The sequence below is a fragment of the Sylvia atricapilla genome, chromosome 21, assembly GCF_009819655.1.
Source record: "Sylvia atricapilla isolate bSylAtr1 chromosome 21, bSylAtr1.pri, whole genome shotgun sequence".
NCBI classification, from domain to species: domain Eukaryota; kingdom Metazoa; phylum Chordata; class Aves; order Passeriformes; family Sylviidae; genus Sylvia; species Sylvia atricapilla.
In genome coordinates this window covers 1,616,110-1,644,028 of record NC_089160.1, presented here as the reverse complement: position 1 = coordinate 1,644,028, position 27,919 = coordinate 1,616,110, and the positions used below count along the sequence as shown (strand labels likewise).

Sequence of the window (27,919 nt, the reverse complement as noted above, 5' to 3'; positions counted from 1 at the left end):
GCTGAAGCTGAACCAAAGGGCTCTGCTGGCACAGGTTGGACACTTCCCAGCACACTCAAGACTTCTCAGATGACAATACCAAAAAATACAGAACATTTCAGAACCGTATTATTTTAAGACAAATATTTCAGACAGTTTTAAATAACAAGTTCAAAGGAAAATGAGACATTTGTGGGCTCACACAAACAGAAGGGCAGGATCCTAAGGACCAGAGAGACCAAAACCCCTCAAAATTGTTTCCCCTGTTCTTCCCACCCAGAAACATCTCTGCTGCCCCTTCCCCAACCAATACTAAGTCCAAAGAAACTTTGGAATTTGACTAAATTTATTTTGGGATCTAAGGGAAAGGAATGCATTGGACAGGAGTGTTGGTGATACCCAAATAGAAACGCCAACCCCACGAGGACAACCTGCTAACTGGGACTTGGTGTTCTCTACTGCACTCTAGGTTATTCAGTCAACTCATAGTAAAAAAAAAAAAAAAAAAAAAAAGGAAATAAAATAGTTAAGTCAAAAGGAATTAAAGAGAAACTCATGCTCTTGCTATGGATCTTCATTGATTCCCCACGCAGAGGTGTAACATGACAGAACTGCCTTAGCCATGGATAAAAAAAGCCAGTTTTGGAGTCTCTGCACACGCTGTGTGAAGGCCCTCAGCAGCTTCTGGAAGCTGCCACATGCAGCTTCCCTGTGCCCACCTGGAGCAGGTCCTGCAGCTCCTCCTGACACGCCCAGCTGGCCACGGAGAAAGCAGAAGCTGCTTTTGGAGCTATAAAGAGATTTATTCAGGGATGAGACTTTTCACTACTGGACACCAGACTCTAAGCTGGCTCCCGGGATCTAAATCACGCCGTTCTTTGGACAATAAATTTCAAGTTGCACTTACTGTCCTAGTTCTCAAAAAGGAATGATGATGACAAAAAAGAACCAAGAACTACGACCTAATTGCGTTAGTTTCAGCTGAAGCCATCTTCCATCAGAAACCATAGGATCTGATACACCAAAGTTCTCCCTAGGGATGTGGATGAGTAGAGTAGCTCAGTGCTTTGTAGCTAGTACTGTGTATTGTCTTGTATCAAAAACAAACAAACAAAAAAAAGGAAGTTTAAGGGCACGTGCAGCCTCAGCTCCCGGAGCGCTGCCGGCTGTGCCACGGCTCGCCCACTCAGCCTCTTCCCTCGGAGAAAAGTAAAAAATAATAATAATAATACAAAAAAAATCACCCCCCAACCAAAACATCACCGATGCCACGCTGGTTCCACAGGAGGGAGGTCCTCTGGGGGCTGCCTCACTCCTTGGTGTCCTGCTCCTCGCCCTCCTGGGCCCCGTCCTCGCTGGCCTCCTTCTCCTCCTTGCTCCTCTTGTTCTTTTTGTGCTTGTGGCGCCGGTGGCTCTCGCCCTCCTCGCTCTCGTGCTGCTTCCTGGGCAGGGAGCACAGGGGACAAAGTGACATCAGACACGGCCCTGCCACAGCAGGACACGGCCACGGGCACAGGGGCTTTGATCCCCACAACAGGAGCCACCTCAGCGGCACCGAGGGCAGTGCAGGGGCTGTGTGATGCATCAGCACTGCCACCTCTGCCAGTGTCACACACTGCCACTGTGACACTGCCACACACTGTCACACTCTGCCCCTGCCACACATTGTCACACACTGCCACTGCCACACATTGTCACACACTGTCACACACTGCCACTGCCACACGCTGTCACACACTGCCAGTGTCATACAGTGCCACTGTCACACACTGCCACACACTGTCACTCCTGGCAGTGTCCACAATCGACACCTCGGTGTTCTTCCCCTCCCAAGCGAGCTCCAACCATTCTGTCACAGCACTGAGGTTGAGAGGAGGAGTCCTAAACCCAAGCAGTGTCTGAAACTTTCACTCCTGTGAACACGCAGGGGAAATCCCTGGACTAGAGGCACAAAGGGCTCAGTGGAGCGAGAAAAATGTGAGTTTCCCCATGGGAGGCAGATCCTGTTTCCACTTCTGCTGACTCACACCTGACCTGGCTCTTCACCGCCTTTGTGCTTTAGAACTCCTTTATCTCACCCGGTTTTCCAGCGGTGGGTGGGTAACTGGGGATGTTTACCCAGGATTTCTGTGATGTGGGAGCAATCCTGAGCCTGTGCCCTGCCACTGCTCCTCACACCAGCACAGCCCCAGGGGCAGCTCTGCCTCCCACCAGAAAAGGGGGAGCTCTGCTTTGGCCCATCCTGGGAGGAGATTTTCTGCTGCTTCTCTCACAGGTTCAAACCAGCAGCTCTCAGGAGCTGACTGTGCTGTGAAGGTGGCAGGGATAAAGCACAGCCCAGAGTACAGGAACAAGCAGGTAAATTTATCCCAGGATAAACTGAGTGTGCAGGCACAGCTCCATGAGCAGGGACAGCATCAGCTGTACAGACCAATTCTTAGCACAGCTGGAATTCCAGTTTAGCAGCAGACACAGAACTGGCTGAACCTGGCTGAAAAGCTCCTGGCTTCAAGGAATTTTCTGACTGGTTTAATAAATGGTTTCACAGTCATTAAAGACAAAAAAAAAAGGGAAAAATAAAAGGCTGCTGCCTCCCCACAAAACACCCTCAGCCACCTCGTGGCCAATGTGTCAGTGGTTTATGCTGGGACAATGTGACAGTCCTTTAATACTGAAATCAGCGTCAGTGATTTCCTTCAGACTGCTCAGTTTGCAGGAAGCTGGAAATGAAACCCTTTCATCTGCAGATGCCTCAAACAGGCTCAAACCTCAGCGTGCCTCAAGCAGGGAATCCCAGAATGGTTTGGGTTGGAGGGGACCATGGGTGGGATTCTTACAGTGAGGAATCTACTCCAAGGTTTCAATTCTGAGCAGAGAAGCTGAGAAATAACCCTGAAGCCAATGACTTGTTTGTCTGATACCAGCTCAGCTTCCAGTTGCTCTGTATTCAATTTTTATTATGGTCTTAGTCTTTCTACCTATCATTTTGCTCCCAACCCTTCAGCAATCAGTCCTTCCTTGAAAACTTACTCATCTCCTTAAGGACAGAAACAGCCTTTTTCCTCCAGTCACTACACAGGAGTTTTTCTGATACCAGTTTCAAAATAAGGGTAATTACCTACAGAGCTGACAGGAATTTCACCTAAAAGAAGGGAGTTGAAGCATCAAGAAAAAACAAAAGCAAGAGCAAGTCATTAATGAGATGTGAAGTGACACAGGACCTGAGCACAGAACCTGCCTCAGCCCGGAGAGCAGAGCTGCTGCTTTGCTGGAGCCTGCTTTTCCAGGAAGATCATGCTGCAAATCCATTTTCTGCAGAAAAGCTCTGATTCCAGGACATGCTGCTCTGCCCCAAAGTTTCAGCTTTGTGCAGACCATCACCCCCTCACTATTGGGCTCTGGGCAAGAGCTCTGCTCCTCCTGCTCAAGAGGCAGTTTCTGAGTGCAGGCAGAAGGAAATTCTTCACAGGAAGAGTGACTGGGCACTGGAACGGGCTGCCCAGGGAGGTGATGGAATCACTGTCCCTGGAGATGTTTAAGGAAGGGCTGGATGTGGCACCTGGTGCCATGGTCTGGGTGACAAGGTGGCGTTGTGTCTCAGGCTGGACCTTACAGGTCTTTCCCAACCTAACTGATCCTGTGAGCTCTGCCCTGGCGCACAGGAGCAGCAGGACCAACAGCTGATGCTTCTGTCACGGCCTTGAACGTGTTTTGTTGAGTGTGTTTTGTTAAAACGGGAGCTCTGCTGGCAGCCTGAGCCCAGCCCAAACGCTCCCTCACCCACAGAACAGGAACTTAACCTGGATCTCTCCTTCCCCTGTCCCAAAGGGCTCCTCCTGCCCAAGGCAGTGGGACAGCAGGAGCTGGGATGAGCCAGGCTGATGTTTCACCCCGAGAACAGGGAGCTCCTGGCTCAGCACTGACCTGTGCTGGGATGAGCCAGGCTGATGTTCCCCCTGAGAACAGGGAGCTCCTGGCCGGGCACTGAGCTGTGCTGGGATGAGCCAGGCTGATATTCACCCCGAGAACAGGGAGCTCCTGGCCCGGCACTGAGCTGTGCTGGGATGAGCCAGGCTGATGTTTACCCTGAGAACAGGGAGCTCCTGGCCCGGCACTGACCTGTGCTGGGATGAGCCAGGCTGATGTTTACCCTGAGAACAGGGAGCTCCTGGCCGGGCACTGACCTGTGCTGGGATGAGCCAGGCTGATGTTTACCCTGAGAACAGGGAGCTCCTGGCCGGGCACTGACCTGTGCTGGGATGAGCCAGGCTGATGTTTCACCCCGAGAACAGGGAGCTCCTGGCCGGGCACTGAGCTGTGCTGGGATGAGCCAGGCTGATGTTTCACCCCGAGAACAGGGAGCTCCTGGCCCGGCACTGACCTGTGCTGGGATGAGCCAGGCTGATGTTTCACCCCGAGAACAGGGAGCTCCTGGCCCGGCACTGAGCTGTGCTGGGATGAGCCAGGCTGATGTTTCACCCCGAGAACAGGGAGCTCCTGGCTCAGCACTGACCTGTGCTGGGATGAGCCAGGCTGATGTTTCACCCCGAGAACAGGGAGCTCCTGGCCCGGCACTGAGCTGTGCTGGGATGAGCCAGGCTGATGTTCACCCCGAGAACAGGGAGCTCCTGGCTCAGCACTGACCTGTGCTGGGATGAGCCAGGCTGATGTTTCACCCCGAGAACAGGGAGCTCCTGGCTCAGCACTGACCCGTGCTGGGATGAGCCAGGCTGATGTTTCACCCCGAGAACAGGGAGCTCCTGGCTCAGCACTGAGCTGTGCTGGGATGAGCCAGGCTGATGTTCCCCCTGAGAACAGGGAGCTCCTGGCTCAGCACTGACCTGTGCTGGGATGAGCCAGGCTGATGTTCACCCCGAGAACAGGGAGCTCCTGGCTCAGCACTGACCTGTGCTGGGATGAGCCAGGCTGATGTTCCCCCTGAGAACAGGGAGCTCCTGGCCCGGCACTGAGCTGTGCTGGGATGAGCCAGGCTGATGTTTCACCCCGAGACCAGGGAGCTCCTGGCCCGGCACTGACCTGTGCTGGGATGAGCCAGGCTGATGTTCACCCCGAGAACAGGGAGCTCCTGGCTCAGCACTGACCTGTGCTGGGATGAGCCAGGCTGATGTTTCACCCCGAGAACAGGGAGCTCCTGGCTCAGCACTGACCCGTGCTGGGATGAGCCAGGCTGATGTTTCACCCCGAGAACAGGGAGCTCCTGGCTCAGCACTGAGCTGTGCTGGGATGAGCCAGGCTGATGTTCCCCCTGAGAACAGGGAGCTCCTGGCTCAGCACTGACCTGTGCTGGGATGAGCCAGGCTGATGTTCACCCCGAGAACAGGGAGCTCCTGGCTCAGCACTGACCTGTGCTGGGATGAGCCAGGCCGATATTTCACCCTGAGAACAGGGAGCTCCTGGCCCGGCACTGAGCTGTGCTGGGATGAGCCAGGCCGATATTTCACCCCGAGAACAGGGAGCTCCTGGCCGGGCACTGACCTGTGCTGGGATGAGCCAGGCTGACGTTTCACCCCGAGAACAGGGAGCTCCTGGCTCAGCACTGACCCGTGCTGGGATGAGCCAGGCTGATGTTTCACCCCGAGAACAGGGAGCTCCTGGCCCGGCACTGACCTGTGCTGGGATGAGCCAGGCGGATGTTCACCCCGAGAACAGGGAGCTCCTGGCTCAGCACTGACCTGTGCTGGGATGAGCCAGGCTGATGTTTCACCCCGAGAACAGGGAGCTCCTGGCTCAGCACTGACCCGTGCTGGGATGAGCCAGGCTGATGTTTCACCCCGAGAACAGGGAGCTCCTGGCTCAGCACTGAGCTGTGCTGGGATGAGCCAGGCTGATGTTCCCCCTGAGAACAGGGAGCTCCTGGCTCAGCACTGACCTGTGCTGGGATGAGCCAGGCTGATGTTCACCCCGAGAACAGGGAGCTCCTGGCTCAGCACTGACCTGTGCTGGGATGAGCCAGGCCGATATTTCACCCTGAGAACAGGGAGCTCCTGGCCCGGCACTGAGCTGTGCTGGGATGAGCCAGGCCGATATTTCACCCCGAGAACAGGGAGCTCCTGGCCGGGCACTGACCTGTGCTGGGATGAGCCAGGCTGACGTTTCACCCCGAGAACAGGGAGCTCCTGGCTCAGCACTGACCCGTGCTGGGATGAGCCAGGCTGATGTTTCACCCCGAGAACAGGGAGCTCCTGGCCCGGCACTGACCTGTGCTGGGATGAGCCAGGCTGATGTTCACCCCGAGAACAGGGAGCTCCTGGCTCAGCACTGACCTGTGCTGGGATGAGCCAGGCTGATGTTTCACCCCGAGAACAGGGAGCTCCTGGCTCAGCACTGACCCGTGCTGGGATGAGCCAGGCTGATGTTTCACCCCGAGAACAGGGAGCTCCTGGCTCAGCACTGAGCTGTGCTGGGATGAGCCAGGCTGATGTTCCCCCTGAGAACAGGGAGCTCCTGGCTCAGCACTGACCTGTGCTGGGATGAGCCAGGCTGATGTTCACCCCGAGAACAGGGAGCTCCTGGCTCAGCACTGACCTGTGCTGGGATGAGCCAGGCCGATATTTCACCCTGAGAACAGGGAGCTCCTGGCCCGGCACTGAGCTGTGCTGGATGAGCCAGGCCGATATTTCACCCCGAGAACAGGGAGCTCCTGGCCGGGCACTGACCTGTGCTGGGATGAGCCAGGCTGACGTTTCACCCCGAGAACAGGGAGCTCCTGGCCGGGCACTGAGCTGTGCTGGGATGAGCCAGGCCAATATTTCACCCCGAGAACAGGGAGCTCCTGGCCGGGCACTGACCTGCGGGAGGATTTGTGTTTGCTGCTGTCGTCCTTGTCGCGGTGGCGGCGCTCGCGGTGCCGCTCCTCGCGCTCGCGGCTGCGGTCGCGGCTGCGCCGGTAATCGCGCTCGAAGTCGTAGCTGCGCTCGCGGCTGTAGTAGCGGTACCGCTCGTCGTCGCTGTGGGGACAAGGGACACGTGGGTACAGGGACACTGCCCAGGGCTGCAGCACCCTCAGCAGCAGCGTCAGGCACCTCTGACTGCCCAGGGGTGCTCCTACACACGCTCCTCTCATTGCTCTCTCCTCGCTGCTGCGTTTCCCTCGGCACACACAGCCCAGGTGAGATCTCGTCCTGCTGTGTAAGGGGCTGTTTTCTTCCCCACAAGCTCAAAACAACAGGCTTTTCTGTCTGCGCCTTTCTACCTGCTCAAAGCACCTCATTCAACCCCCTGGAGAGGGCAGGGTGTACCCCAAACTGAGACACATCCCACACTCCCCTCTGGTCAACTTCTGAAAGCCAAAATCGGAAGGGTTAACAAGTCCCTGTGTGGGAACAAAACTCAGGCTTGGGAGAAAGCAACTCAAGAGACATTGTTCTGACACTCCTGGAAACAAAGCTGGACAAATAAACATCCAGGATCAATCAGCTGGGAGTGCTCCAAAGGACTGCATGGCCACTTGTCCTGCTGTGACCTGCACCAGGGTGCTCCACACCACCCAGAAATGCCAGCAATGTGCTCAGGAGTGCTCATCCCAGGCCTTGGCTCCAGCATGCACCAGGAGGTGGGGGAGTCTGAGCTCTTCCAGTTTTAGCAAGTTTGTCTTCTGTTCTCTTTCCCCCCATTCCATTCACAGTCTCCAAAAGCTTATACAGGAAAAAAAAAAAACCCACATATATTAGGAGCTCCGTTTCCTCCCTCCCTGGGCTGGGAAGCTCCCTGGCAGGAAATACCCTGTGCCAGGAATGCACATTCTGATCATGCTTTGAATGATTATTGGCGTTTCTGAGCTTGGAGCCTGCAAAACACCAACGCTGCTGCTGACTGAACAGCAAAGGGACGGGTTTGGGAAATCTCTGCAGCCCAAACCTCAGATCAACACAGGGAGGCTCCAAGCCTCCTGTCCCTTCCCAGGTACTCCCAGCACTGCTGTCAGCCGAGGTCACAGCAGCTCCCACCAAGGTGGTCTCTCCAGTCCTGCTCCCATTTCCTGGCTGACTCCCAGGGAATGGCACTCCCAGCCCCACAGGAGAGCAGAGCAGAGCAGGCTGTTTGTCCTTTGATCTGACAGTGACATTTAGAAGACAAGAAGCAGCAGCTCCTGCAGCCAGTGCTTCACACTGAGCTGTGAAACACTGAGTAAACACAGAGGGGCTATTTCATTGACTGGCCTCGTGGGAGAGCAAGAGGAACTGGTTCTGCTGGATTTAAACAAAAAACCCCCAGACCCGGAGACAGGAAATCAGCCAGCGACACAGCTCCTGCTCTGTGCCGCAGTTACTGATGCGAAGGAGCTCTTCCCCAGACACTGCAGAGAATTCAGCTGGGGTCCTGTAGAGGCCAAGCCCTGCCCAGAGAGGCTGGAGGCAGCACTCGGGCAGCACTCACTTGTTGTATTCACTGGTGGTCGGGGTGCGGTCGCGGTCCCGGTCGCGGTCCCGGTCGCGGTCCCTGTCCCGCTCCCGCTCCCTGTCCCGCCGGGAGCCCGAGTACTCCCAGTGGCTGCTGCTGGAGCTGCTCGTGCCCTTGTCCACCGTGGTCACCCAGGGCGTGTGGGACGTGGAGATGGGGGGGTAGCTGATGAACCCTGAATCTGCAGCCAGAGAGCAGAACCCTCCATCATCCAGAGCATGCCCGGGATCCCCCGTGTCCCTCCCTTTCCAAAGATCCCCTCCGGCAGCAGAGCTGCATCCAAGGGGACAATGGCCCAGCTCCCTGCTGTCCTTCCCTTCACTTCCAGCAGCTGGCAAAGAACAGGGAACCCCTTCTCCCTGAGGAAAGCACAAGAGCAGGCATTTACAGGCAGCACTGCAGAGTCTCTGTCAGCCCTGGGCTCTTGGTCACCTAGACAAGGTCCCACCTCCCCCCAGGAACCTTCTGGTCTCAGATGGCACCCGGGGAGCCCAGAGCCACCAGCATTTCCCAGGCAGAGGCGGCCAGCTGGACCAGGGAGGTTGTATCCCAAAGCAGAGCCACATCTGGAGGCTCCTCTCCTTGGGAAGGGCTGGCACTGCCACTCCTCCAACCCTGTCCTGTAGGCAGGCACTGCAGGGCTGCCTGGCTTCCACTGCTCAGCACAGCCAGGAGGCCACTCCTGCTCACTACAGGACAGGGAGAGAACTGCTGCACCAGGGAAGGGAACCTGCTGAAATCCCAGCTCTGCCTCTCCCAGGACAAACCACAGGAGATGGTACCTGTAGGCAAGGGAGAGGGGGAAGTGGGGGACAAGGAGGATTCAAAAGCTCAGGGTGGAGATACCAAGGTCAGTAAGCTGTGGATGTTTGTGCTAATCCCTGAGGGTGGGGAAAAAGGGATAGAATATGAGTGAGGGTGAGCACACGTGTGTGCAAACAGGAAGAACACACTGCTGAGGCACTGGGGAAGCTTCTCTGTGCTGGGGAGCTGCCCTGGACAGAACACTGGGCCACAAAACTGCACCAGCACACCTGCACAGCACTCAGTGCAGCAAACCCAGCCTGTGCTCCTGCCTGGGATCGTCTGGGACACAACAAGAGCCTGCAGCAGATGTGATGTGCCAGCCTCAGAAGAGCCTGGGCTGCCAACAACCAGGGAAGAGAGAGCAGCTGGATGTGTCCTGCCCCGTGCTCACCTGCAGAGTTGTAGCCAAAGGGAGGTGGCTGCCTGTTGTTGTAGCTGGCTGGCTGCCTTTGGGAGAGAAAAGGGGGTGAGTTACTGACATCAGGGACCCCCACGGCTCTGGCTGTGCTGCAGCTTCACCCTGGTTTTCACCTAGAGGTCTATGGAGCGTTCTTATGGAAATCCCACTACCAGAAATGCTCACGGGTTTTGCCACAGCTTCCAAACCTGCCATAATCCTACTGCTTGCCCTGGGAAAGCATCTCTGCTCACAAACTGCCTGGGGCACCTTCAGAGAAAGCATCTGCAGTAACAAATCATGCCATCAGCTGCTCTAGGCTTTACTGGCTCCTTCCTGTGACTTGAATATGACAAATCCAGGTGAATGCACAGAGGATTCCTGACAGACTCTGCTCTCACCCCCCGCCCCAACCCAAGACCAGACCATGGATCCCCAGCACTGATTTTGGACCTCTTCTCCTCCTTTCCTCCCTCCAGGAGCTGCTCCCATGGCGTGGTCTTACCCAGGTGTGGTCTTACCCATCCAAGGTTGGGATGAGGAGAGCTGGTGGTGGTGCCAGAGGTGGTGGGAACAACCCTAGACACAGAAAGGTAAATCAACACCAAGATCTTGCAGCTCCACAAGTGCTGCTCACAGTTAGAAACCATTAAGGCATCTTTGTACTCTAAACAAGGCCCTGTTTAAAATGGAATCATTTTCCCTCAAATTCACATCCTAAAACTCTGTTACTTTTGTAGGGATATTGGAAGAAAAACAAAGCAAGAATTAACTTCTATTTTGGCTTATAAATACTGAACATAAGATTCATCAAGGAGTAACAATTAACTCTTATAGCCCTATGGAGGAAAAGTGGTTCTTGGGATGCAGACACATTGCATCCTGATCAGAATGCAACAAGTGATTCTGACCTACAGATTTATGTCAGAATAGAAGGTAAGCAGCTCAGGTTCAATGCTGAGTTGGAGTTTATTAACCTTAAATTAATTGTGCTCCAAACTGGTGCCATCCTATTTCATGTTACTTAGTCCAAATGCTCTGAACCTGTGTGATCAAAACTGCTGCTGTTATTAAGAACAAGGTAACACCTACCTGGAATTGGACCTGGAGGTGGCAGGCCTGTGGAAAAAAGCAGGGAAAAGAAGTGAGGACAACAGGAAAAGCATGGCCACTGTACTTTATGGACTCTCTGAACCGCCAGCTAAGCTTCAAAGCACAATTTTGAATATATCTCACATACTGGAGCAAACAGAGCAGCAGAAAAATTGGTGTCACTAAGCAGGAATTAGCCTATAAATGATCTAATTTTCCCCAGTGATGATCTCTTTATAATTTGAAATGCTGCTGTTCTCTTACACTGGGGAGCTCCTTTTCTGAGTGTGAACACAAGAACAATTGATTGGTCTTCAGAACAAGTGAAGGAGCTGGAGAGGAGAACCTGCTGCAGGTTCCACTCCAGTGTGTCCATCTCAATTTTGCCAAGCATTTTGATCAAAGGCAGTAGGAAAAGCTACCATGGAAAAGTCATTATGGAAAAGAACCCATGACTGCTGCAGCAAACCCTCCTCAGGCAGGAGTCACTCCATGAAGTGCTCCTGGTGCCTTCTCCAGAGCCTGGCTGCTGCCCCAGGACCAGGAGAAGCACAGAGTGTGCCACCCTCACCTCAGCATTTGCATTTAAGCCAGGAGTTCTCAGCTTCTTCCAGAGAAATTGGTACCTGCTTCTTGACATTTATCAATCAAGCAAATGGAGCAGTAGCACTGGAAGGTTCCCTCAGGGAAACAAAGCCCAGAGGAGTTTGTTTCCAGGGAGCAGCTGCCGTTTTTAAGCATTCAGGGCTGATGGAGACTAAACAAAGCCTGCCCAGGGGTAAGGATCAGTTCCCTGAGTGCTATGCTATGGCACTGAACCATTTGATTTGCTGCACGCCTGGGCCATCCCACCCCAAACCCACCATTTGAAGGGGTCTGTTTGAAGGGGTGCAGACGTACCTGGAGGGTGCAGGGGAGGTGGCACAGAAGTCACAGGAGGAGGAGGGTGCAGGAAGTGTGGAGGAGGAGGCCCGGCCAGCGGGGGAGGCGGCGGCCCTGCTGGTGGAGCGAAGGGCTGCTGCTGAGGAGGCTGCTGGGGCTGGGAGGGCTGCTGGGGCTGCTGCGGGGGCTGGGGCTTACTGCCGTGGTCTCCCAGCACCTTAGGGGGCACAGGAATGAAAAGAGAGCGTTTTAATCCCTTTGCCCCTGCAGGAGGGCTCTCGCAGTGCTGGCAGCATCACCACGACAGGACTGTGGCCGTGCCTGAGGAGTGACCAAACTGCAGAGGCACCACAGTGACCTCAAGTGCAGCTGGCAGTGCTGCTGAGGGGGAGGAACAACAAACCACCCTTTCCCAGCAAATTGTCTCTTAGGCAAACCCGTCTTGTTGGCAAAGTCTGGAAAACTGACTACTAAAAAAATAAATGGGCCACACGACCATAAGAAAAACCCGAGGAATTTGGCTAGGAAGGGAAAGGTTTCATGTTTAGGTTTTTCTGGCAAGTTAGCAGTGTTGGCAGGAGGAAGGTGCTGAAGAGAAGGGGGTTTGGCAGATGGTCCTCAGACCCTGCAGCTTCCTGCCCGGGAACCAACCAGAACACTGTGGTCACACACTGGGCAGGGAAGCCCAGAACTGAGACCAGCCTTAAACCCAGGCTTTCATTTCTTACAAGGGACAAGACTCAGTAATACAGGCCCATGTTCAGTCTGAGGTTTGGGCTGCACCGATTGATTTGAGACTAAATGTTACTTTAAAGTAAAGAGAAACACCAGCCCCAGGTACAAACTCCTCACTGCAGATTTGAAGATTCCAACCCCACAGTGGAAGGCAATAATCCACAGAGATTCCCAGCTACACACTCCTAGGAACACTTTGGGAGAGCTGATGATGAAAGAACTCAGGCCTTACCATTCCAAAGGGAAGATTGGTCTTTAAAGGACAAATCTGGCTCCTAGCAAGACCAAGCTTTTAACCCCGAAATTAAATGAGCCTGTAGAAGGGGATGATCCATGCACACACCTCAGGAGGGTCAATGCATTACCTGCTGCTCTGCAGGAATGAACCGGAACACGGGAGGTCAGGAACACACAAACATTTGCCCAGGGCAGCACAGAGGCTTTACCTGAATGGGGTTTTCCTCCGAGGCGTGTTTGTCCCGACGTCTCCCTTCCACCCTGCGGATGGTGCCTGCCTGGCCCCCGATGACATCAATGGTCCCACCCAGCTTCCTGGGACAAAGCACAGGCATCCTTTTAGCCTCAGAAGGAGCGATTTTCACTGCTGTCAGCTTCTTTTATGCTTGCTTTCCCACCAGGGAAACATCTTTCAGATTAGGAGGAGAAGCCCGTTTGCATTCCTCAATGATTTCCCTCTGAGCAGGGCTCAGAGAGAACACCCAGAACATCCCCTCTGGGCACTCTGAATACCCAGAAATGTGATCCGAAGAACCACCACAAATAGGTGTTAAAACAGGGATTACACACCGGGACAGAAATGCCCCCAAAGTGCTCAAATCCAACAGACTCAGCAGAGTTTTAATGCTCATCCTTGAAGCACCGAGTTGGTTCCCAGACAAGGGGTAAAGCTGGGATGCAGGGCTGCTTTCTGCAAGGCAGGTGTGCAAAAGCTGTTTTGTGAATGAAGCAACAGCAACACCCTGATCCCGGAGCTCTGGCTCATCTGGTGTGTTCTTCTGAAGCTTTTGATAAAAGCCCATCGATCTCCTAAGGGCCAAGTGGTTTCCCCAGCAGAGGCTGCCCCTCAGAATGACTCAGTTGTTTTACCACACATCCAGCAGCGTCAGGAACACAGGCTCAGGAACCAACAGCTCCTCTTATCCTCTGCCAAACTCGTAATCCACTTCCACTTGAGGAGGCAAAGATTAACATCGTGGGAGTAGGAATAAGCCAAGCAAGCACAAGCAATGTCAGCAGTGTGAGCCCTCAAAGCTGAGGGGTTTGCCTGGCTCCTTCCACTCCCAGAGATGTGGCCCATCAGCTGGGATCTGGGATTCCCTCCCTGTGCCAAGGAGGAGGGAATGGGCAGCCAGGGGCTGCACTGCTGGAGGTGACACTGAATGAGTGACCACAGCAGCTTCCTGACAAGCTTAAAAGCTTCTCTTTGAGGCTTGAGGAGACTCAGACATTCCCAGGTGCCCCCATGGAAAAACATGCCTCTTACCTGTTGGGAGGAGGCCCAGCCTTCATTCGTCCTCCCACCAGAGCCAAGAAGTCTGTTTTGAACTCTGTTTTGATGATGTTGTTTTCCACTTCTTTTTCAGCATTTCCTGTTCTTCCCTGCTGAACCTATGGAAGGTAATAGATAACACATGGGTGTTGTGCCCTTCTTTCAACTGAATGGAGCACCAGAGGTTAACCCTCAGCAAAAGAAAATGAACAATCACAGTCAAGGCAAAGCCATTTCTGCCAGCTAGTGGCCATTCCAGCCTCAGCCTGCTGTCCACTGTCTCCCATCAGAAGTCCTCTTATGAGTTTATTAAATTCATATCATTTTCCATGGAGTCACTAAGTCAAAACTGGACTGAGAAATCTGGCTGAAGTTCTGATGGCCACCATGGACTTGTGCAAGGTTGATGGCCAAAGTCTGCAAACACAAAAGGCTGCCACACCACTGCAGTGAGCAAAACAACCCTGAGGGCCCAGCTCCTCTCCCTGCACTTCTCTCACCCAGAGGGTTTTCCAAGCAGACACCCCTACAAGCCAACTGGAAATTCACTCCAGTCCTGCTGCTGCAGTGGTTCAAACCTGCCAGGCTGATGGAACTATTCCTTCCACACAGAGAAAATTTTCACAGGGAGATTTAATCTTTAAAGATTCATGTTTGTATTTCTCCTTGCTGAAACGACACAGAACAGTTCAGAACTAAGGCATCTCCTGCTCTTACACCCTCATCTCTGTGACCCCAAACCCAATCCCAGTTTTCCTGGAGCCAGGAGCAGGAGTCACCCACCGTGATCTTGTTCTCAGTGCTGATGGGAGGAGCAGGGTCCAGCCCCAGCTGAAGCCGCCGCTGCTTTTCACAATAAGCTTTCCATGTTTCTTCATTGAATCCATAATTAAAGTAATCAGAAAGATCAGCACCTGGCAGAGAGAGCAGGAGTAAACACAGAGCTTCTGCACATTTGCATTCTCAAGCTGCCCTTTAACTGCTTACATAAAGGGTTAAGGCAACACAAGTTTTCCAGGGAGCCCAGCTTGTGCCTTTCCCTGTCTGGGTACCACAGAGCACACAGGGGCTGCACCTTGGGTGGGAGGGGGACATGGCCTGAGCAGCAGTGGGACCCTGGGACACACAGGACAGCAGTGGGACACACAGGACAGCAGTGGGACCCCCTGGGACACACAGGACAGCATTTCCACAGTCATTGGGAGCTCCCTCCAATCACTTATCCACCAATCTGATTTTTTTCAGGCTGGTTTCTTCCAATTGTCCACACATGAGCTGAGTGCTGGGCACAGCACAGGAGTGACAGGTCCAGACCCCAACACAAAAATGGAGTGGACCACAGAACCCTTTTCCTGGCAGAACTAAGCCTACACATTCCCCTCCTGACCATCACTGCCTTTGCTGTTTTGAGAGATTCTGGGGTGCCCATTTTGTGAAAGGCAGCTAAAGTGGAAGGTTTTTATTGATGCATCCCAGACTGCACAAGTAATTACAGTTCAGTCACAACCCTAATTAGCCACCCCAGAGTGTTCTATCTCCCACTGCCAGTCTCCTGTGCAATGTGCTAATTCAGCACAAGCGTTTCTGAATAACAGAGGTGACCACAAGCTGCTTGCCAAGAAACCAGAGATGCAGAGGAGCAACCCCAGCTGCAGGAATTCCAGGAGCACCCCTCCCACCTCCCAGCACTACAAAGCACCTCCTGCCCTGCCTGAGGTGTCCCTCAAACACCCCCCACGCAAAGATATTCCCACACAGGCCGACTCCAAACCAAAGAGCTGCTTCAAGAGTGAAGCAAAACTCTGCCCAAGCTGAGCTGGGTTTAACTGTGAGGTCTAAGCAGTGAGGTTTATCTCCTGGGCTGGCCACTCTTCCTGTTGTACCACCCAAACATGCAAACTGCACCCACACCAACTCAGCAACACATTTACTTGTCGATTTTATCAGCCTCTATTTCAGACCTCTATTAGCTCTTCCACACAGGATTTCTCCTTCCTCTCCCTCACTCAAAGACATACCAAGCTGTTAAACAATTAACTGTAGAGGATATAAACTTGAAAGGCTGTTGAGTAATGAGCTACTTGCTATCTAAAATAAACTTACAGACCACACAGCTCTGCAGAAATCTTCCCTCTATTGCATTCCACCACTGTTTTAGCTGGCTCTATTTTGGTCCAGGGATGACAGCATGGCCACCACCACGTCCATGCTTTATCTTTGAACTTCACTGTATTCTTTCTAACTCATTTTCTTCCCTTTCCCCTCTGTCTCACTTGGCACTCAAGGAGAAATCCCTGCAGAAGAAAAGCTTCTGTTCCATTCTGCCTGCAGGGTGCTTTGGTGCAGGAGATACCCTGCCCACACCACAGGAAAGCTCTACTTAACTCAGCACAGCAATATTGCTGAAAGATAAATAAAATACAGGGGCTGGCAGGGAGAATGATGATGGCTGAGAAAAGGACTTTTTGTTTCAGTTGACATTTCATCAGAGCACATTTTATTAGAGTAGCACAGCAAAAATCTGGATGTCTAGTTGCTTCAATTGCTTTTGTATCAGAAGAAAAACAGCAGCTGATTTGCAGCATCCTACAGCTGTAAGAAGAAAAATCTCCCTTATACAAATAAGTGTGGGCAGCCCCAGGACCCAAATGAGGGACCACAGGGACAACTCTGGGGACACAGAACAAGCTCCTGCACAGCAAGAGGAAAAACAAGTATCAACACCCAAATCCTGACCCCACTCAGCTGCCTTTAAGGCCAAACATTATTGGATTGGCATCAGTGCAATGTTCTCGGGAAGTAGGGAATTAATAAAATAGACCATTAAAAAAAAATAGCTGCTCCCTTTAGGGAAGTTCAATTACTAGAATAAATGCAACCCAATTTTACGTAGAGCATGGCTTGCTCAATCAGTAAATGCCATTGATTGTCTGAGGCAGCAGAGGCTGAGCACATTGTTCCAGCTTCCCTGTTCCCTGGCAACAATAAATGGACAGAAATGACACGTGAAAATTAAGAGACACAACCAGAACTGCAGAAAATATTTACCACACAAGGAACTGTGAGGCCTCACCTGGTTTCCTCCATGGTTTGTCTTCAAATGAATCCAAATCCACTTCTATCACAGGCAATCCATTTATATTCCCTGCAGCATCCAAGTCAATACCTTTGGGCTGCAATTTGGCTTTGGGGAGAGAGGGACTGTTACAACTTTTAATGCAATGCCTTTAATCCACCTATTTGCTCAGCAAATTATCCCAGCAGAAACAAAGCACTGCAGTGAATTAATCACCAGCTTTACAGCACGCAGGTAACCACAATCAGCTTTTTAATAAAAAGGACTCCAGTCACTCCATAAACAAACAGAGTGTGCAGCACCTGCAGCTGAACAGCAGAGAAGCAAATTCAACCCAGATTGGTACTACAGACAGAGTAAATCATTAGGACATGCATGGAATTTACCCCAAATGAAAATAAAACTAAATTATTTTTCTCCTCAGGCAAGTATTTATTTTCCTCTCCCAAGACAGGCACATTTTCTCATAACAAGAGACTTTTTTTTCAGGATCAGTCTTAAATGGACTAACAGGAATCTGCAAAAATCAGGTACAGAACCTACAAGGGGAATTTGTTCGTATTTTCTCCATCAGAAGATAATTCATTTGGATAAAGCAATTAGTGGAAGGCAGCAGATGAAGCCCATGAAAGGACAGTCTCACATATGTGGAAGGACAGAATCCAAGACTCAATTTACATGAGAAACTAAATTGAATGGTGTGGAAAATTTCAGCAGCCAAATAAGCACAGCTGATACTCAAGGCCAGGACTTGTTTCCTTCAGCATCTCACACTGCAAGTAGCTCAGGACACTGAGTTCCAGTCCTTCTCCAGGGCTGCAATGCTCAGCCCCAGCGCAACAATGTATTTTAGAAATATTCTGTGGTTTTACTATACAAGTATCAATAAATTCATTTTTTCCCCCTAGTTTAAATAGAATTATAGTCACCTTGCTCAGTGATGGGTAATTAAATCACTCCATTGCATCCTGCCCCCTCAGACTGTGCTGAGAGCACTTATTTTTAGGAAATGCACTTCCTATTCCTGGTTTACACTAATTCTATATCCTTTTAAACAGAGCAAAATTTGCAGCTGCTGCAGCTGTCAGTGCCAGGTAGGTGAAATACTGCAAAGGTGAAGGATAAAAATAACAGCAATACCTGAAGCTGATGCTCCATAGCCTCTACCCGTTTTTAAGTTTAGATTCATAGGAGTTCCCCTATTGGAAAAGAATCACTACGTTGGCATTTGAACAAATTACTTGGCTAAAGATTCTCATGCAAAATATATTCAAGCCCTGACACCCTTCAGGAGATGCTTTAGTTCACCTGGGTTTGCTATTCAGAGTCATCCATCAGAGTGAAACCACCTCTACAACAAGAGAAGGAAATTATCCATAAAGTGGAAAAATTAGAATATGCAGCAAAGCACAGGTAAGTCGTTTGTGTAAGAGGAAGGCAGCCAGCAGCAAGCAAAAGTGCTGTCTTATTATTTTTATTCAATGCACTTTAGGCAGAGTTGTAAAAAATGTAATTTCCTGCTTTCTCAAATCCAGCCTTGCCATTTCTGAGCCACAGAAAATCAGACAGCTGGAAATTAGTAAATTCACAGCTTATGCAAATTCTTAGCAAGACAGATTTTGGTTCTGGAAGTTTTCACAGATGACTTAAACAGAACTTCCCATCCTTGATTCTGCCCCAGGGAGCCCAGGAATTAGTAAGTTAATTTCCCAGCAGCAGCCCCAGGGATCATCATTCCCGTTTTACAGATGGATTCTCCAACAAGCAATTGCAGGGCAGAGCTGCCCATCAGCCCCTGAGCCCGTTGTGGTGTTGTGTGGCTCCCAGGAGCCAGAGCAGCTCCCAGCTCATCCCTTTCCCAGCTCCCTGAGCCCCAAACCCCACGGCCAGCTGTACCCACATGTAGGACGGCGCTCCAGTCTTGATGTTGCCAATCGTGACCTTCACGTCGTCGTCGTCGCTGTCACTGTCACTGTCATCCTCGTCGTCCTCGCCGCTGGGGAGGGCCTGCAACAGCACAGTCACACAGGAGCTCATCAGAACACACACCTGGGAATTCTGCAGCACAGCCAGATCTCAGGAAGCTTCTGGAACAGCCTTCAACAACAACGGGCAGCTGCCCGCAGAGAAACTCCCGCGTCCTTTGAAGATTTGGCCCGACATGAAATTTTTGGGTAATTTTTGTGGCTGTGGGGAAGGTTTAGCTCAGTTGTAAGAATTTCACCACGTCCCTCAGTTCTCCTGTCGCACTCTTTTTGAGAGTTGGGGCTTTTCTGGCACACCTCTTTCATAAGGGTCATGGTTAAAGTACACAACCACAAATGAAAACCACCAAAATACATTCAGCAGGCTTCACCTGAGAACCTCAAGACAAATATTCTCTCACCACAACTTCTGTGGTAGGGAGCAGCTGAGGATTTTGGTTTGGCTGATTTAGCACACTCAGCCCCCAAGTCACTTCACTTTACAGATGTAATGGAACAAAAGTAATGGACTAGAAAAAGAGATCTTCCAGATCTGCAGCAAGTGCAGTCTTGTGAGAAGCACAAGCTGAATTAGCACCTCACCCTACATGAGGAAGGTGTCCCTCACCCTCCCTCCTTTTCCACAGCACATGGGTCTGTCAGAACCCTGAATGAACTCTCTTGATGTGGCAGAACACAAACCCATCAAAGAGTGCAGGAGAGGAAGGTGGGGAGAAGCAACCCTCCTCCTCCTCTTTCAGCACTGAGCCACCAGATTGCATTCTCAGAGGCCTGAGCCTGAACCAAAACTCTGATTCCCAGCACACCAGGCTTTCTATCCCAGTGTTCCCCATATTTTACAGGTCTTTGAGAAGTCCCACTGAATACTGAGCTGGAACACATCATGTTCTGCTTTTCCTACCAGACTGCAGCATCAGGGCTCCTGAGAGGGTGTGAGCAGAGCCTGCACCAGGGCTCCCCCCCCACCACTCAAGGCAGGACAAGGAGACAAGGCTGGTGCTGGAGCTGGGAATGGCTGGCAGCACATCCCAGCACTGCAAAGACCAGGTGTCAGGCAGTAGCAGGATCTTTACACTCCCTGCCTGTCCCCAGGAGTGCAGAAAAGCAGACAGCCCCAGGGTTGGGGACACTTACGTGCTGGGCCATGTCTCTGTCCTCACTGTTGACGGGCCGGCTCTCCTGGGGAGTGTCCTGCAGAGGGTGAGCAGACTCCGTGTGTCTGGGGACAGAGAAAACACAGTGACCATGACACAGAATCCTGGGGAGTGTCCTGCAGAGGGTGAGCAGACTCCGTGTGTCTGGGGACAGAGAAAACACAGTGACCATGACACAGAATCCTGGGGAGTGTCCTGCAGAGGGTGAGCAGACTCCGTGTGTCTGGGGACAGAGAAAACACAGTGACCATGACACAGAATCCTGGGGAGTGTCCTGCAGAGGGTGAGCAGACTCCGTGTGTCTGGGGACAGAGAAAACACAGTGACCATGACACAGAATCCTGGGGAGTGTCCTGCAGAGGGTGAGCAGACTCCGTGTGTCTGGGGACAGAGAAAACACAGTGACCATGACACAGAATCCTGGGGAGTGTCCTGCAGAGGGTGAGCAGACTCCATGTGTCTGGGGACAGAGAAAACACAGTGACCACGACACAGAACACAAAGTGGACCAGCCCAGCCTACAGGGTCACCTACAAACACTCCTAAAGCCTTTGCCCAGGTGACTTGCACACAATGCTTTACTCTTCTCGTGTGTTTGCTCTGCTGGCATTTGCTCAACTACCTGACAAAAAAAAAAAAAAACCATCCTCCTGGCTTGGCTTTGCTTGTGCTGGGAAGAATCAGTTTCACACATCCAGAGAGCACCTGACAGCACTCAACAGCTCAGTGGCAGCTGGCTCAGCTCGGATTTGGCACAATCACAACTGATAATCAGCAAAATTTCACCTCCTCCTTAAGGATGCTAATAATTACACATGCATTTTAGTCAGCAGCAAAAGCATCTGTCCCAGAGAAATTAAGGAAAAAAGTTATTTCAGTGTTTCTACAAATAGTTTACAGTAAGTAGTTATAATTCCAAAAGACAAAGTCAGATAATTATGCACCCATTCTTCTCACTCACTACAAATGAGGCCTGATGAAACACTGGTCAGGTTTGGATTTACCTCCAGTTTAGGAGTTTGTACAAATGTTAACACTGTTTATTGCACTGGCCAAGCAAGAAAGTGGAATTGATGTACACATGCTAGAAAACAGTGTGCCAGGTGTTATAGAACTGAAATACAGAGAGCTCATTTGTCTGCAATACCACAGTTAAAACTTGGTAGAACTTCAAAATAATTCTGAGTTTTTTCAAGAGACACAATCAGAACAACCCAGGCCAAGGAAACCAAATCCTCCATCAGTGCTCTGTGGAGATGTTGCTGTTAATTTAAAATCCCACATTGGACAGCCAACACCCACAGGATTGTCTTCAAAAAGAAACAGGCAACATCTCACAGCATCCAGACACTGGTCACATCAAAGCCACCTCAGAGTGACAACAGAGACCATACAAGAAAGGCAAAATAACACAACCCAACTGTTACTGAGTGTAAATCAAAGAACAAACAATCTGAGCTTAACTGAAGCCCCGTTTTGGGGAAGTCCCACACACAAAGAAAATCATCAGGCCAAGATCAAAAAGAGGGCTGAAGGTTGGGCAGCTGATCAAGCACAGGTCCCATGGGTGCCAAGTTCCTGATGTGACACCTGCACACACTTTCAGGTATAAAAGGCAGCCAAGATGTCAGAGGGAAAACCAGCCTCCAGGTATTTCCATGCTGCAGACACAGGCTGTGACATGAGGACCAAAGCATAGACCACTGGAAAAAAATCTCTCTGATGGATCCAAAACCTTTTTGCCCAATCCAAGCAAGTCAGCACTGACCTCCAGCCCTGAATCTCCTCAAAACTCTGAGATAACTGCCTTTAGGAAGAGTGACAAGTGTTACCTTCAGCTCCAAGTCACATGAAGCATCTGTGGGTGTGCATTAAAATGTATGAACTGGAGTTCAGAGAGACACTTGGGAAGCAGGAGCCTTTCCCCAACCTCTCTGCTTCCCAGGAATGAACCATCTGACACGTCCCCAGCATTGCCTGGGCACAGGAAAACGTGGCAGAGATTTCACTTCCCCACAATGCCAACATAATCCTGGGCACTGCTGACAGCACAGCATCTTGCTGGCATCTAACACATCCCTTAGGCTTGGGAATGTCAGTGATGCTGCAGCCCAAACTCTGCAGATTTCTGCTTCCTGGCTGGGGAAGAACACTCCAGACAAGCCAGCAGTGCATCCCTGGAGCTGCAGCTGCTGACAGCAGAGCAAACAAAGAGTCATTTTTTTATTAAAACACCCCACAGTTCTCCATTTAGGTAGATTCTCATTGTGCAACAAAGAAATATGGAGGGAAAAGTAAAAAGAGGGGGGAAAAAAAAGGAGAGCCAGCATGGCCACTAATATTCCTCCTTCCTGCATTTTGCAGTTATTGGAGAAAGTTGCTGGAAATTCAGATTTTTAGTCCTGCTTGTAAAGTAAAATTACATTCAGATGAACGTGACAAGGAACAGCAGATTTACGTAAAGCAGCTGTAAAATTCTGTCTAAAAGTTGTTCCTCCTCACAAAGCTCATTTGATGTTTTTAGGTAACAATTCACCATGTTTTTACCACTTGTTCATTTGAACAAGTTTTCATATTCCTTAAGCACAGAAGTAGGACAGCACCTGTAACAACCTCAACACTCCAGACACTGACTCTACAATGACCACAAACTGAACTTTGCAAGGGGCTGAACACACACAAGCCCAGTGAAAACCAAGCCTTCTGAAAAATCTTCCATTTAAAATGGCCAAGAGGTAATCCTGTGCTGAGACCAAGCAAAACACAGAGCTACAAAAAGAGAGGAAACATAACCCAGGACAAACTGATCACTGCTTTTATCTCCAAGTCTTACCACATCACTTGAGGGACCTCACAGAATGGGCTGGTTTGAGCATCTCAAGATTTTAACTTTAAGGTTTTTACCTTTCCCAGACTAAAGCATAGGCCAGTTTTACCAGTGCCAGGCCAGCACAAAGCCAACCCTCAGGGCATCATCGTTTTTCACAGGGAATTAAACTGGAGAATGGATCTGGTTTGAAACTAATTGCTGAGAGAAAAAAAAAAAAAAAAACAAACAACAAACCAAGGGCTAAAAGTTAGTTCTAAATCAAACCAGTGCACTCATCCAGTTCAGCTTCCACATGCAGAAATGCCTGCCACCCCCAGCTGGGGATAATCCCGTGGGATGGGGAAAGGACAGGCTGCTGCTCCTGGCAACAGCACTGCTCTAAAGCATCCCTGAAGTTCTGCTCAGCAAGGCTCAATCTTTACACCAGGTATTGTAATAATGAATAAACAGCCTCAGGACTCACCCAGAAATTGGTCCATCTTCTTGCTTAGCTGTGGTGTCATCTGCAAAAACAACAGCAAGAACAAAGGAATTATTCAAGTGAAAGGAAAAAAGGAAAAATTCAAGCACAAAAGGCATCACAGGTGCAGAAATACCCAGTGGTGCCAAGGCAGTATAACCCTAGTGCTCTCTTTTCAACAAAGTTCAACTAGAAATGGAACAACTAAAAATAAACCCAACCCAACAAACACCACTCATCTGCAGAGGTGATGTCTCACACCAAACAAAATTCAAAATATATATCCTAAGTCTCAGAGAACAGAGACAGCTATTGGATAAGGACTGAAGTCACCAATGAAGGTCTGTGTATGGGATTTTAACGTGCCAGGGAGGAGGAAACATAAAAGCATTCATGTGGAAAGCTTATGGGGAGGACAAAGACGCTTCAATAAAGTCCTGTGGTTTCTGCCGGCCACATCCCAGACCCGTTAGCCCAGCGGTGCACAAGGTTTGGGTGATGAGCGAACCCTTAAACAAATCACGGCGTTAACCTTCCCCGCACCAGTGTTAGTGGTGAAAGGACAATAACAGACCGCCAGCCGCCCAGAAAGAGCCGCTCGGGCGGCCTGAGGGGAGGCCGGGGGCAGAGGCCGGTCCCTGTGAGGGGCCCGAGGCCGGTCCCTGTGTGAGGGGGCCGGGGAGCGATGCCCGTCCCTGTGAGGGGCCCGGGGGCAGACACCGATCCCTGTGAGGGGCCCAGAGAGCGATGCTGGTTGCTGTGAGGGGCCTGGGGAGCGATGCCCGTCCCTGTGAGGGGCCCGGGGGCAGAGGCCGGTCCCTGTGAGGGGCCTGGGGAGCGATGCTGGTTGCTGTGAGGGGCCTGGGGAGCGATGCCCGTCCCTGTGAGGGGCCCGGGGGCAGAGGCCGATCCCTGTGTGAGGGGCCCGGGGAGCGATGCCCGTCCCTGTGAGGGGGCCCAGAGAGCGATGCTGGTTGCTGTGAGGGGCCCGGGGAGCGATGCCCGTCCCTGTGAGGGGCCCGGGGGCAGGGGCCGGTCCCTCTCCGGGCCCGGGGGCAGAGGCCGGTCCCTCTCCGGGCCCGGGGACAGAGGCCGGTCCCTCCCTCCCGCGGGGCCGGCCCCGGTCCCGCACGGCCCCGCAGCCGGGGGCGGCCCTGAGGCGGGGCCGGGCCCGCCGCTGCCGGCCGGGGCCCCGCGCTGCCCCCGCGGCCGGCGGTACCTACCCCCGTACAGCCAGTGCTCCTCGTCCTCCTCCGCCTCCAGCGGCGCCGCGCCCGCCACGGCGCCGGCGGCCGGCGGCTCCAGCTCGGTGGCCATGGCGGCCGCGGGGCTGCGCGGAGCGGCGGCGGCGGGAGGAGGAGGAGGAGCGGCGGCCCCGCTCGGCTCCCGCCGGGCCCGGGCGCGGCGCTCGGGCGGGGGTTCGGCGGCCGCCCTACGGCGCCGCCATTGCTCCTTCTACGGCGGGAGGGGGGGCGAGACCCCCGGCGTGGGCGCGCAGGGCCCCGGAGCCGCCCGCCCCGCGCTGCCGGGCCCTAGAGCCGCCCGCCGCGTCCCGCCGGGCCCTAACGCCGCCCGAGCGCCCCGCAGGGCCCTAGCGCCGCCGGCCTCACGGCGCCGCCGGCCTCACAGCGCCCCGGAGCCGCGCTCACGGCCCCGCCGGGCCCTAACGCCGCCCTCGGAGCCCGCCGGGCCCCGGCGCCGCTCCCCGCCAAACCCGCCCCGCCAGCGCCGCGCGCATGCGCCGAGCGGAGCGGCCCCGCCGTGCCCGGGGCTCCGGAGAGCGGGGATTTCTCCTCCCCGCCGTGCTCATGGCTCCGGGATTTCTCCTCCCGGCCGTGCCCGGGGCTCCGGGATTGAGAGCGGGGATTTCTCCTCCCCGCCGTGCCCGGGGCTCCGGAGAGCGGGGATTTCTCCTCCCGGCCGTGCCCGGGGCTCCGGTGGAGCGGGGATTTCACCTCCCCGCCGCAATGAGGAGCCGTGTAAAGGAGAGCGCCGTGCCCAGAAGAGCCCGGGCTCCCCGGGAAAGGCGTGAGGAGTCCCGCGGCAGCCCCGAGGCGGCGCTGGGAGGGGACGGGGAGAGCGGAACGTGTTGTCATTTATAACAGTGTTGTCATTTGTAACAGTGTCACTGCTGGCGGTGCTCCCCGACAGCTGGGGACACACTGGGCACTGTCCTGGCACCTCCCAGGTCTGGCTGTGCGGCTTCTCGGTGAGCGCTGAACTTCACAGCCTGAGGCTCCTTCTGCAGCTCCATCTGCGAGCTCCTGCTCCGAGCATCGCCCTCTCCTCCTCCAGAGCCCTTAACTCCATCAGGGAAAAGTACAGCCAGCAGATTTTCAGCACTAAGGACTCACAAAAACTATAGGGAATCCTGAAGCCGGTTACCTTTTCCGTGCAATAAAGAGTGACAGAAAAATCCCGGATTAAAATGTTCCCTCTCTCCGCTCTGTGGTTCTGGTGTGGCTGTGATCCGTTCCTGCTCCTTGTGCCCTGCTGGATCCTACACTGGGAATGCTGAAGGAATACTCACCGTAGGAACTGGAATAGGAACTGGAATAGGAACTGGACATCCCAAACCAGTGGGAGCTGATGAGATCCCTGGTGATATCCATGGACCCAGGTTAACTCTGCAGAGGTGGCAAAGTGCTGCCTCTCCACCTTCCATTTACAACAAAACCCAAAATTCCTTTTGCTGCTCTATCTATTCAGACACTTCACTGTTAAAAAAGTCCAAGGAGATCCCTGTAGAAACTGTCTGGAGAACCAGTAGGTTTCCATTACTCCTCCAGGCTAGCACACCGTATAATTCACACTACATACAGATCAGTCATCACCTTTTGATTAATATTTGCCTTTTAATTTTAAATTCTTATTAGTCTGAGAGCTACTGTAATTCCTCTTTCCAGTTTTATTACCTATCCCATGGGACCAGCACTGTTGTTAAGAAGTGTTTCTTTCCTAGCTAAAATTTCAGGTGACATTTGTTATCACTGAATACAAATATACAAACCTATTTCCTGCAGAAATTTTAATTTACTGCTCAAGAAAGGCCACTATAGATAATAAGGTTTACATAAAGAATGTGAAATAAAATGTGAATATATTGAAAGGATCATTACCTAAACACATTTGGTGATTAGGGAAAATGCAGAATTCAGCAGTTTAGCCCAGACCCAAATCTGCTGTTTGCATGTTCATAAACTAAACAGATGTAAATCAACCAAGTCCAGGTAGATTCAATCTCCCAGATAAACCACAACAAGGAAATTACTGATTCAGTCAGACGTAGGAATAATAGAAATATTTAAAGCAGGTCAGAGACTAAGTAAGTAAAAGGGCATTTAGAAAATCATAAGCAAAATTCAGGCATCAATCTGGGAACTAATCCTTTTAGTAAACTCATTTGTGTTAATTTTGCAGATTGAACCAGCCTGTGACAAACACTTTTTACAGGAAGACGGGGAGCACAAACGCAAGGAGAATTGGAGGACTGGGAGGACACAGTAATGGAAATATTGAGAGATTCACCAGTACAAAGTGTCAGATGCTGAGTCTGGAGTGATAATGAGTGTCTGCAGGGAACTTGTATAAACTGCAAGTGGCTGAAGAGAAATAGCCCCAGATTTATCACAGAACAGCTATGGATCAGAAATACAATACAGCCACTAAGGAGACAAATGTTACCCTTTAAATTTAATGGATCACATTCTTTTCACACAAGAGAGGGAACTATCAACACTGAAATAAATACCTGGTGCCTTGGCCATGAGCCACTAACTGGAATGTTGTTCCTGGTCACTCCTATTCATTTGTAATTCAAATAAATGCAAGCAGGATGAACAGAAACAGAACTTCGCTTTTGAGAGGAGGCTAACATTTAATTTGGTCTAAGAAATGAAGGGTTGAAGTCTCTCCAGGCTTCACCAGAAAAATAAACTCAGCTAGAACAGTTCAAGTGATGACAGACACAGCATTATAAATACACTGGCACAGACACCGCAGCAAAGCTGCTCTACAAACAGGTCTGAGTCTGCCTTCCAAGAGTCAGGGCCAAATCCCAAATATCCTGAACACGGGCCTTTGCTGCTAAATCTGGGCAATTACATCTCCTAAAGGCCCGAGGGGATTCACTCCTGACTCAGCCCCTCATCCCCGTTCTGGCTGAACATCCCAGTAACATTCTCTGTTTCTCAGCCAACATCCAGAATCAGCTCCATGCTCCAGCAGCCCCTGGCTTTGCCCAAAACAACTTCCAACAAAAACACTGCACGTGTCCCTTTCAGGAATGCGTGCTTTCCCCTCAGGGATGAGCAAAAGGCTTTTGTTTTAAGTCTGGCTTTCACAGCTCCAAAGGCAGGCTGGTCACACACACAAACCCCTGGGGAAGGAGGGATTTGTGTGAGGGGTGAGAGAACCTCTGCTTTGGGACAGGAATGCTGCAGGGGAGGATTCCTTCAGGAAATCCTTACAAGGGAGGGTCTGTGAGCCCCCCAAACCAATCATGGAATCCCCGAGGTTGGCAAAGACTCCGGAGAGCACCAAGGGCAACAATCAACCAGCAGCATCACAGTGGTCACCACTAAACCACATC

The 27,919-nt window shown here is 51.9% G+C and overlaps 1 protein-coding gene across 1 annotated transcript; it reads right to left on the bottom strand.

Annotated features, from left to right (window-relative positions):
• Window positions 1-307: 307 nt before the first annotated feature.
• Window positions 308-24,877, bottom strand: LOC136370472 (pre-mRNA 3'-end-processing factor FIP1-like). Its single transcript, XM_066333905.1, has 16 exons — window positions 24,552-24,877; window positions 23,332-23,371; window positions 20,019-20,103; window positions 18,800-18,906; window positions 18,040-18,098; window positions 16,897-17,007; window positions 14,607-14,737; window positions 13,818-13,942; window positions 12,760-12,865; window positions 11,597-11,795; window positions 10,697-10,723; window positions 10,126-10,183; window positions 9,599-9,654; window positions 8,377-8,581; window positions 6,789-6,947; window positions 308-1,421 (listed from the first exon to the last, which is right to left on the bottom strand). The coding sequence occupies exons 1-16, from the start codon at window positions 24,643-24,645 to the stop codon at window positions 1,289-1,291; spliced, it is 1,695 nt and encodes a 564-aa protein (XP_066190002.1). The 5' UTR covers window positions 24,646-24,877; the 3' UTR covers window positions 308-1,288.
• Window positions 24,878-27,919: the final 3,042 nt, after the last annotated feature.

Bases quoted from the DNA above. Each gene is read 5' to 3' on its own strand.
- LOC136370472 (XM_066333905.1), bottom strand. From the start codon at position 24,645: ATGGCCACCGAGCTGGAGCCGCCGGCCGCCGGCGCCGTGGCGGGCGCG. The intron at 23,372-24,551 runs GTAGGTACCGCC...TTGTTTTTGCAG, and splicing joins GGAGCACTGGCTGTACGGGG to ATGACACCACAGCTAAGCAA. The intron at 8,582-9,598 runs GTGAGCACGGGG...CTCTGGCTGCAG, and splicing joins CTTTGGCTACAACTCTGCAG to ATTCAGGGTTCATCAGCTAC.